The sequence below is a fragment of the Chenopodium album genome, chromosome 10 (assembly GCF_948465745.1).
Source record: "Chenopodium album chromosome 10, dcCheAlbu1.1, whole genome shotgun sequence".
NCBI lineage: Eukaryota > Viridiplantae > Streptophyta > Magnoliopsida > Caryophyllales > Amaranthaceae > Chenopodium > Chenopodium album.
The window spans coordinates 1,268,170-1,279,235 of NC_137843.1; the positions used below are offsets into that span (position 1 = coordinate 1,268,170).

The 11,066-nt window shown below is 35.1% G+C and overlaps 1 protein-coding gene across 2 annotated transcripts; it reads left to right on the forward strand.

The window, feature by feature from the left end:
- The first annotated feature begins 518 nt into the window (after nt 1-518).
- LOC145561860 (putative amino-acid acetyltransferase NAGS2, chloroplastic) lies at nt 519-10,354 on the forward strand. 2 transcript variants are annotated; one of them, XM_081621977.1, is made up of 10 exons: nt 519-1,127; nt 3,416-3,503; nt 4,221-4,429; nt 4,845-4,996; nt 5,099-5,507; nt 7,406-7,503; nt 8,438-8,549; nt 8,693-8,852; nt 9,313-9,385; nt 9,870-10,354. In XM_081621977.1, exons 1-10 carry the CDS (start codon nt 699-701, stop codon nt 10,006-10,008), a joined length of 1,869 nt encoding a protein of 622 aa, XP_081478103.1. In that variant the 5' UTR covers nt 519-698; the 3' UTR covers nt 10,009-10,354. The 2 variants fall into 2 exon arrangements, with proteins under 2 accessions (XP_081478103.1, XP_081478104.1); XM_081621978.1 differs by lacking the exon at nt 519-1,127 and adding an exon at nt 1,148-2,812.
- The last annotated feature ends 712 nt before the right edge of the window (nt 10,355-11,066 follow it).

An 11,066-nucleotide genomic window follows, 5' to 3' on the forward strand; every position in this document is an offset into this window, starting at 1 on the left:
CTTTCAAATGCATGAATGTTAAAAGTGTTTACAAGGTTATTTACGAGAGACAACTTGAATGAATTGTTAAAAAAAAAAAAAAAAAATCAAGCATGATTTACGAGTAGTCAGCAATTCAAGTTCAAAGTTGGAGTCAGCAAAGGAAAGCATAGTTATCTGAATTACGGTAGCAACCAAACAGTTACATCGTCGTGTCGCTGCATATGCATGGCATGGGACCATCGTATGTTTTTGACAAATATCTATGTCATCATCACTCACTCGAACCTTCATCACACACATCACTCACCCTTGAGTAACTAAGGACATTTAAGTTGTTTAGAAGACGCATTTTCAGCACTTAATAGATAAATTAAACACGTTTTATGTCAAGTTGGAGATATACACCACCTATTCTCATTCATTCCTCTAGCAAAGTAGCTATCTCGTAATTAATTTCTTAAATAAATTTAATAAATACAAAATAACTTAGTTGTGTATTCATCCACTAAGACATATAAATATCAATCTATTGCTTCTTCTGTTCTTAAATAATTACCCTATTTCTAGACGTTATTTTCTTTTAAAAAAATCGACTTTTTCTTAAGAGATTGACTAGACTTTCATCCCCTAGCCAAAAGCCCTTACCCCCCTCCTAAAACTCCAACCTTCTACAATTTTCCTCCCCTTAAATAACCTCAAACACTACCAATTCACAAATGTTACCAAGTCTTTTTGTCACTCAAAACTCTCACCATAATTTAAGTGTAACAACAGCTATGATTAAGAACCAGGTAAAAACTTCAGTAGGAGTAGTTAAGTTGAAGGCGGAGAAGAACACTTCAATCATGCCTACACTACTTAAAATGGGCTTCCCCTCATCAGGCCGGCGTCGTCGTTGTTGCTGTGGTAATGCTCTTCTCACAATTACTAGCAGGAGCAATACTAATAATCATCATCAACACCATTTAACTAATATGAGATCAGAGAGAGGAGTTATTAATGAGGAAGGTGAGCAGAATAAGCTGTTTGTGAAGATGATGAGGGAAGCTTGGCCATACTTGGAAGTACATAGGGGTTCTACCTTTGTTGTTGTCGTCTCTGCCTTCATTGTTAGTTCCCCAAATCTCCTCCACTCAATCCTCCAGGTTTCTCTCTTTGTCTTCCCTTTAGTTTATACTTTGTCATAATTGTGGTTATAATTTGTCCAATTTTTAATTGTACTATTTGGACTTTATAACTATTTATGCATTTCTCTTAGAACATCTTTAGTACTTAATTGTTTTATTCTTATTATAATCATCTTGATTTATAATTTCAATTATTATATGTGATCGATACGTAAAGAAAATATAATCATACGAAATATGAAATCATGTTTATTCATCTAGATTTGTACTAATTTTCACGAGAGTAAAGTTATGGATCATATCATAGCGAATAGGATAAAAAATTATCATCAGTACATTCAAAATAGACATTTTGTCAAAAAAAAAAAAAAAAAAAAGAAAGAGACACACTGGTGCAACTCTGTGGAAATTTGCAGCTTGTAATCTTGTACGATAGATTTAAGTTCACATTATGACATTATGTCACATGCTACTGCTACCCTACGGTCCTTACATAATGCAACTATAAGCTCAATTGGAAATTGCTTGATTTTCTAAGAGAATCATCCCTTTTTCATATGCTCCCATTTTTAGAATGCTTTTCGGATTGGTAGTATATTCTCTATTTCTCTTACATACTCAGACCGCATTGAAAATTCATAACTCTCATGTCACAAATTCTTTAGAAGTGTGTATTTAATTTAATTTTTTTAATAAGATAATGTAAAAGTATGAGTGGGACGGGTGGGGCACGGGAGAGTACAACTTAAAATTCACTTTCATCCCATCATCTATGACAAGTATGATTTTATCCATCTCTGCCTTATTACCTATCAAATCCTATTTCCATGTATAGGGATAAATCGGGTCTCCTACTTAAGCTAATGTGTCTTTAAATAAAAATAACAATGGAAGGTGTCATAGAAAAATAAAAACCCGTTGAGTCCCAGCTAAGACTCATTTTAACATTGACTGTTAATATACTATATCCATTACTTATTATGTGTAACTATTGCCAATTTTATCTGCTGCACATTACCGTGTAACTTTCCAAAATTTCAACCCATCTTCAACTCCCATGAAATTGAAACCCACCCTATTATCCCCGTTTGCCAACGCCTCAACCACTAAACTTCCCTAAACAACAATTTTCAAATAAGACGACAATTACGAAAGAAACGGTGCCGTTGGTAGCGTTGTAAAAAAAAAAAAAAAAAAAAAAAAATCAGGTTTAGGCATTTTTAGCAGCGGTTAACACGTTCCCTTGTTTTTGTTCCTTCCTTCTTCTCCGTCTATATACGATAATCCACCATTAAAACTCTGCAATTAAAATGGCGATTTCTTACATAAACCCTAACTTATTCCTCCCTAAAATCAATTCTAAATTGATTCCACCAAACAACACCACCCTAACTAAGAAAAGACGTTCCTCCGACAATGGTTTCGTATTCGACACGATTAAGCCTCTTTCCGCAGCATCTATCAATGGCGGCGAGAAAGTAGTCAAGTGCAAAGTGTCCAATGACACAGAGTGGGGAGAAGAAGAGGAGGAGAGAGAAAGAGATGGGTTTTTATCGTTGTCGGCGTCAATGATGAAGGAAGTACAATTTGTACGGTGGTTTCGAGAAGCTTGGCCGTATTTTAGGGCTCATAGAGATGGTACTTTTGTCATTATCATCTCCGGTGAGATTGTTGCTAGTCATTTCTTAGACCCCCTCTTAAAGGCATGTCTTATATATTTCCTTATTTCTATTTCCTTTCATTATATACTCATTTTGCTGTTACTAATTTTTTCTACATTTGATTTTGTTGTTGTTTTGCTTTTTTCAATTTAATTACTACTATTTTAGGAAATTGTTGCTGAGTTTAAGAATTTCTGTATCTATATGGTTATTTAAATTTGGACCTTGCTAACGAACAACCCTTTAAAATACTTCATAACATGTACCAGTATTAATTTGGGAATGTATGCCAAAATCACGTTCCGTGTATTTAACGTTTATTTCAAGTTAATATTTCTATTTTTAGTTTTCTTATCTAACACCCCGGGGTGTTTATTAGCTTTTGCCTTTAAATTTAAGAGTGAGACATTCATTTTTACCTAAGTTATATTGTGATGTTTCATACTGATTAATTCATCAACGTTTCATACTAATTAGTTGGAAATACTCCTGAATTTGCTTCTTTTATTCTAGATTTTGGGCTAAATTTTCCATTTCTATGTGTGTGTCATATGCGTTATGAGTATGTGCATGTGCTAAGAGAGGTTTGCCATATTCACTTGATTAGTTCATTTGGTGCTGATAAAACTTATACTTTCGTTGCAGGACATTTCGTTACTCCATGGATTAGGGATCAAATTTGTGATTGTTCCTGGTACTCATGTGCACATTGATAAGCTTTTAGCAGAGAGAGGTTAGTCAAAATTAATGAGTTTCTCACGTGTATACTCAGAAGTAGCATTTCATACATTTGTTTCATATTTATGGGAGGAAAAACATATGATTGAAAATTCCTTTATCAAGGTATTATTGAGTTTTAATTTCCATTGTGTTAAAATACTATGTACTTCATTGCAAAAGACATGTGCTACACTACCTTTGCATAACCCAAAAGATGGTATACCTCTCAATTATCACAAATTGTGTGAAAAAAGATATTGATATTACCCTTTATTTTTGCTTGTTGAGCACTAATTATTTGTGTTGATTTTGAGAATATACTGTTGGTTTAGGTTAATAATATATTAATTTATTGCCAACAATTGTTTTTATGCGGAGGGGAGAACGACTTATGTTCAGCTGTAGTTATTTACCTACTGTCTATCAAGGCTTGAAACAAAATGTCATTGTAGTACTTTAAAACCTCAGATAATTACTCTGGATTCTTTGCCTTTCATTAGAAAGCAAATAGTGATCTCACCAATCCTGTGGTGAATATTAATCTGGATTGAAATTTAGATGACTGTGGACCAATATTCACTGCATGCATCAAGCATTATTTTGAAGCTTTTGTCATGATTGCTGATCTGTTATTTATGGGATGTTTCGAATGTGTTATCTGTGTCTTATCATTTTCTCAGATATCATATTGTGTCAGGTTGTAAGGTATCCTTATAATGTATTCTTGTAGGAAGCAAGGCTCGGTATGTTGGGCCATATAGAATCACAGATTCTGATTCCCTTGAAGCAGCTATGGAAGCAGCTGGAAGAATACGTATAATGATAGAAGCAAAACTTGCTGCTGGACCATCTTTATGTAATATACGCAGACATGGGGAAAATAGCCGATGGCATGATGTTGGTGTAAGTGTTGCAAGTGGAAACTTTTTGGCAGCTAAGGTAAGATATTGACTTATACATGCAATGCACAATTTTATAAAACGTTGTTGAATTATTTACAAATTGCCACTAGATAAACATTTTTTTGTTTATTATGAAGATAAACTTGTATTTTCTCATTTTAGAATGACATGACATGCTGAAGTTTGTATCATTTTGAAAGGAAGGTCCCTTGACAGTGTCTATGGTAATGCTACTCCACCCCTTAGAGTTGGTAATCTGGTATTGAATGTTAACATTGGCTGTGGGACTTTCTTTGTGATGTTATATGAAACTTATAACCATCTCCATCATATATTACTACTTATCGAACGTGCCTTAAAATTGTTACATTTTAAGTTGTGGTTGCATTTTGTAATACTGAACTTTTAGTAGTTTCACAATTATTTTATTTTAATTTGTGAACTTATTGCAGAGAAGAGGAGTTGTGAAGGGTATTGATTATGGGGCAACTGGAGAAGTCAAGAAAGTAGATGTTGCTCGTATTCGTGAGAGGCTTGATGCAGGGTGCATAGTGCAACTGAGTAATTTGGGTTATTCCAGCTCTGGAGAAGTACTAAATTGCAAGTATGTGGATGAACTTTGGTTTCTGTTTCGTTTCTGTGTATTTTTGGGTTGTAACCAAGTAATTGATCATTGATGTTTAATTTTCCTTTCCTTTTCTAACAGTACATATGAGGTCGCAACTGCTTGTGCCCTGGCTCTCAATGCCGAGAAACTTATTTGTGTAATTGATGGGCCTATTTTGGATGACTTTGGGCATCTTATCCGCTACCTCAGCCTTCATGATGCAGACAAGCTTATTCGTCAACGAGCTAAACAAAGTGAGGTCGCTGCTAATTATGTAGAAGCTGTTAGTCAGGAAGATCTCAAAACTCAGGAGCAGTATCAGCTCACTGATACCATCCCATCTCTGTTGAATGTAAATGGAAATGCAACATTTCAAAATGGTCTTGGTTTTGACAATGGAAATGGGTTATGGTATGGCGAGCAGGGTTTTGCTATTGGTGGTCAAGAGAGGCTAAGTAGGCTTAATGGTTACCTTTCAGAATTGGCTGCTGCAGCTTTTGTATGCAAAGTAAGTTCTGTTTTTATCTTGGGCAAATTTCTTGTTATGTACCAGATTTTGCACACTCTAATAATACTAAATTAAGCTTAATTAAGAAGGAAAGCTTGAGTATTTCAATTGATTAATAAACCAAATTACAGATAAAGAGGATAAGCATAACTTTAGGCTATGAGTCTCTCAGTGACTTTAGTCCACAAATCTCTTCTAGGAACTTCACTCAATTTTCTGGATGATTTCTGCTAATACTAGACTACAATACTTATACTCAAGTCTTAGATAATACATGTGACATAATTAGCTAAAATAGAAAAACCATAATAGACATTGCTGAAAGGAGTTGCTTTCTTTCCTTAATTTCTCTTTAATTAGCTTTGTCTTGTTGCTCATTGTTCCTTTCTACCTTTGACCCTTGCTGCCCCATCTTTGTGCGCCTCGTGTACACCAAAAGTGGTGGCTGACTTGAGGTGTTGACCCCGTTGACCCAGTCCATAACATTTCTTCTGGTTCCATTAACTTTTTTTCATTTTTAAGTGAGGTTAACCCACTCCACAGCGCCACTTCCAATCCTTTTCTTTTTCTTTTTGTTAATTTTTTTGTATGTTGATATTTTGGTTCTGGTAAGAATTTTTCTGGTGGTTACTGGTTAGGCCTTGGTTGATTCACTATTATTCTCATGTCATTAATCAACACCAAATAGCTTAGGTATATTTTATTACGAATTCCAGAAAGAATAGTGGACTGTCATTAGTGCATCGTCCATATTGACAAGTTGAAGACTAGTTGGAGAGTCAATCCTCAATTTACTCCAACAACTAATGAAATATTATAAGTAGGATGAACTTTGTTATTGGTGTATCCTCAATATCAAAAGAGCTGAAGACTAGCCGAAGAGACACAATATCTAAACATCTATTGAAATAGGCTCTTATTAATCAACTTTGCGGCATTTGCTGTTACTTGTTAGTATTAAAATATTGAACACAATTAAGATGTGGTTGACTTTTGCATACCATAGGGCAATATAGTATGAGAGGTACAGTTTAATGGTTTCAGAAATTTATTAGGAGTATGGTTTCATTGATACACTACACAGACATGATTTTGCATTAAATAATATACTCCATCCATCCACTTAGATTGCCCCATCTCTCTCTCTCTCTCTCTCTCTCTCTCTCTCTCTCATAAGAGTTGGTTCAATTGGGTAGCATGCGGGTTCTTTTTTCTTTTTTTCCCTTTTGTGGTTTCACATTGCAACAGTAGGGAAAACATTCCAAGCTTTTGTAATGTAGGCAATTTGGGCAAGAAGACAAAGAATAGTAAAGGTAGCAATTAAGGCACTAGGCCACTTTTGTATTACAATTGAGTAGTATAAATAGAGCTAGCCTAGAAGAGAGTAAGTATCCAGAAATTGTATGAAGAAACATTGAGAGTAATGGCCTAAAGACATTGACGTGTGTACGGAAGCTTTTAGCTAATCAAACCTAATCAACCTTCTGCCTAATTATCTTTTGTTGAATATCCACGCTCGTTGCAAATCTCAGTGGGATGGAGATGGAGTAGTATGTAAGTATGTAACTTCGAGATGCCGATTCCCCTGCCCCCAACAACCTGACTAGAAAAAAGTGGTGGAGGATTGTTTGAGGTTTGGTGCATACATTAATTTCGCTGTTTAATTATGAGTTCATTTGTTTCTCTTGTATGATGAGGTTTCTGTGATAGACTGACAGCACATCATGCCTGTTCTAATTTTTGTTTTTGGCTTTGGTTGACTTTCTAACATATCCAATGAAAGTGGTAATTATCTTAGTTATGAAGCTTTCAATTGATTTCTTTATTTGTGTATGTTCTGTGCATCACATGGCAATCATAATATGTATTTTTCTTGCCCTTCCTCATTTTCCTTACAGGGTGGTGTCCAAAGAGTTCATCTTTTGGATGGGACAATTGGTGGAGTCCTTTTGTTAGAATTGTTTCAGAGAGATGGTGTGGGGACAATGGTAGCAAGGTATCTGCTGTCTTTTTGTTAGGTGCATATATCAGAAGTGTGTTTTTTTTTTCCTTTGTTGGGGATCTTTCTTTTTCTAATTTTGGGGGTGGGGAGGGGGAGTTTGATAAACGTCCTTGAATGCTGTACTAGTTGTCAATTAAATTACTCTGGGGCTGCATTCTTTTTGTTGAGAAAGGCTTTTTCCTATATAGCCCTTCTTTGTTTGTTGAAAGTTGTTTGCCTGTTCAGGTCAGCATACCTAAAGAACTATGTCAGGTGTCTGCTGTGACATTTTTTCTTAAGATCATGATAAGATGTATTTTTGGGATCAAAGGCCAACATCTATCTTTTTGGTTTTAATGATATCTGAATAATTTTTGATTTTTGATTTTTTGATTTTTTGATTTTATTTTATTATTGTATTTAAGTATGTGATGAAAAATATATAGAAGCAATGCAAGCATAATTAAAAGTGTAGACGTGTAGTAGTAGTATGATTGAGGATCACAAAAGGCAATTGACTCGCATTTCTATATATACATGGAGAATAAACTTTTGATGCTTTTTGGGAAAAGCTTTGCATACTAATTTGTAACAGGAGATATGTAGTAGAGCTTCTCTTGGTTATTAACATTCAGATTCTTGAATTTAAATACCTTTTTGTTTTGTTCGTTTTATTTAGTCATTGGCCATTTTCCGAAGGGATTGAACCTGTTGAGTTGTTCCCCAAAATCCTGAGGGCCTGAAACCTGATTGTGATGGTGGAAAGAACTCTAGGCCTCATTTATTTAGGTCACTGTGAGTGCCAGGTATTTGGACACTTCAAGTTTGGACATTATCTCTAGGTCATCCACACCTCTCTGACCCCTCTCCATACAGCCTTTTTTTTTTTTTTTTTGCTGAAACTTGAGATGGACATCTTTTTCAATGTGATCAAATCTTTTCTTTGCAGTGACGTGTATGAGGGAACACGAATGGCTAGGGAGGGCGACCTTGCTGGAATAAGACAGATACTCCGACCTTTAGAGGAGTCTGGCACTTTAATCCGACGGACTGATGAAGAGGTCTGTTATCTGCATTAATTTTGATTGCTCTAGCTCTTTCTTTTCTCAGGCTTCCTCACTACAGATTTAAATGGAGCTCCTTTGGCCTCCTACCCTTTGATCTGTGATTAATGTGCACATTTTTGCTTGTTTTATGGATGTAGTTACTTGCAGCAATTGAGTCTTTCATTGTTGTGGAAAGAGAAGGTCAGATTATAGCTTGTTCTGCCTTATATCCATTCTTTGAGGATAAATGTGGCGAAGTTGCTGCCATCGCTGTTTCTCCAGAATGCCGAGGACAAGGGCAGGGTGATAAGTTACTAGGTATGTCAAGTTTATAAGTCATTCATGCGTTTGTAGCAATAATGTTGTCAAACTGCCCATGCACTCTGACTTGTGATAATCTTGGAAGAAAAGTATACTCTTATAAACTTATCCTGGTACAGTAGTACTGCTAATCAAGGTCTGATTTAATGTAAAAGAAGTTGTGTGAGAAAATGAAGACTTTTAATTAAAAGAAGGTGGACGTATTAGTTTTTCCTTAACTGTTTTCTCCCAAAAGTGTATGCTTGTGGATACTTCAGATTAGTCTACTTACTAGTGTAGACTAATTAGCAGTAAAGCTACATACATACACTTGAACATCCTAAACCTTGTCAGCAGAGAGATAGAGTGATGATGGCTGGGATGTATGATTAAATAATCTATCCTCTAAATTGATCACATTGTTTACTGCTTTTTTTTTTTTTTTACCTAGATAATCACTTTTGTTGGTACACTGCAGATTATATTGAGAAAAAAGCATCATCCCTTGGATTAGAAATGCTTTTTCTACTAACCACACGCACTGCAGATTGGTAAGTTCGCCATTATTATTGCCAGGTTCACAATCTATATACATGTTCCTTTGTGTTTGGGGCAAAATGAATACAAAAGGCTAGATTTTGCCATTTTATGATAAACATTATTTTTTAGGTAGTTGAAAGAAAACTTGGAAACTTCTGTTAATTAATTGGACTAATAGCATTTTATAATTATATTTACTGTAATTTGGGGATTCAGAGGAATATTTTATATCCACTACACTAACAATTTGATAATTCCTAACATGCGTAGATATCTAAAATGTCTACAGAAGGAACTGTTACGCCTCTTTGCTCTGTAGAAAGAATTTTCCATTTTGATGCCAATTTTTCAATCTTTAATTGGTTTCCACCTGGAAATCTTTTGAATTTTTGTGTTATCCAGTTAGAGATAGCTCAGACCGGCATTTACATGATTCATATAATATGTTTGCCCATTTATCTGTGCGATAGCAATGCTCATGTAAGATTATCACAGGTTTGTAAGACGTGGATTTTCAGAGTGCACCATTGATTGCTTACCGGAAGAAAGAAGGAAAAGGATCAATTTATCCCGCAACTCCAAGTATTATATGAAAAGGCTGGTTCCAGACAAGAGTGGGATAGCTGTTATGTGACCTTAGTAGTTATCCCTAAGTAGTTAAGTTAGTTACACAAGTAGGGCTTGCACTTTCATAGTTAGTGATGCTTCTAAAAATGCAAGTTAGGACTAGCTTCCCGAGAAATGGTACAGGTGCAATTTTGTAGAAGAGCTCAGGTTAATGTAGTCTAAATGCAGGGTGTTTTTTTTTTTTTTTTTCCCCCTTTGCTGATAATGATAGTACAGGACTACAGGTGCTGCTGCTGATAATGATGATAGTGTGAATAAGTTTATATGTATATGTGAAGATGCTATGTGGTTATACTTGTGCATACAAGGTTTATTATCTCTGTTGAATTGAATAAATCTCAGCTATTGTTGTCTTTTCAGTTAGTAATGCAAATGGTTATCGTGAAAGAATTTTGGTGCAGTAAGTGGTGTACTGTTGTGGTGGTTGTGAAAACGATTTAACAAACCAGAAACTACCTGTTAATTGTTTCATATTACTTCACCATTATGCGAGACTTACTTTGACCATTATTTATTTTTACTACTTTCTCTAATTTTGTTGGGGTGCTTACCAATTTATCATGCACCTTGCAATACCTTGAGAGACTATTTGGAGGATTGGAATTGTCTACTTTGTATTTTAATTGTCAATAATACAACATTATATGTGGGTTGCAATTCTTACCCTGTCAAAAAAATTTGATATTGAATCTTGAAATCTCTCAAGTTTGTTCAAAAAGCCTTTGTTTTTGGAGGACATATTGGAACCCAACAAGATTATGCATTGAAGTGTTGGTCCTATTTTTTTTTTCTTTTTTTTTTTTTTTTGACAATGTGTTTGTCCTATTTGGTGACCAAAACTTTCTCATTCATGCCTTGTACCTCCCTTCGTAATCATGTCTTAAGATGTCTAGTCTTAAGATGCCTTGTGAGTTGTGACGCTTTGGCCAAGCTTAGTAGTGTGATGCTTTGACTTGTGTTGCCTTGCTATCCTAGGCCTTGCAAAGACACTGTTTATTTGGTGCATGTGCCAAAATTAATTAACTTTATCTCCTTTCCATTAATTTTTTAAACTCTTTATTTTCC

What these genes read in the sequence shown, in the direction of transcription:
- LOC145561860 (XM_081621977.1), top strand. Translation starts at nt 699, where the DNA reads ATGTTACCAAGTCTTTTTGTCACTCAAAACTCTCACCATAATTTAAGT. An exon ending in GAAACTTTTTGGCAGCTAAG is followed by an intron (nt 4,430 to 4,844) that starts GTAAGATATTGA and finishes AACTTATTGCAG; the next exon opens with AGAAGAGGAGTTGTGAAGGG. An exon ending in TCCGACGGACTGATGAAGAG is followed by an intron (nt 8,550 to 8,692) that starts GTCTGTTATCTG and finishes TTATGGATGTAG; the next exon opens with TTACTTGCAGCAATTGAGTC.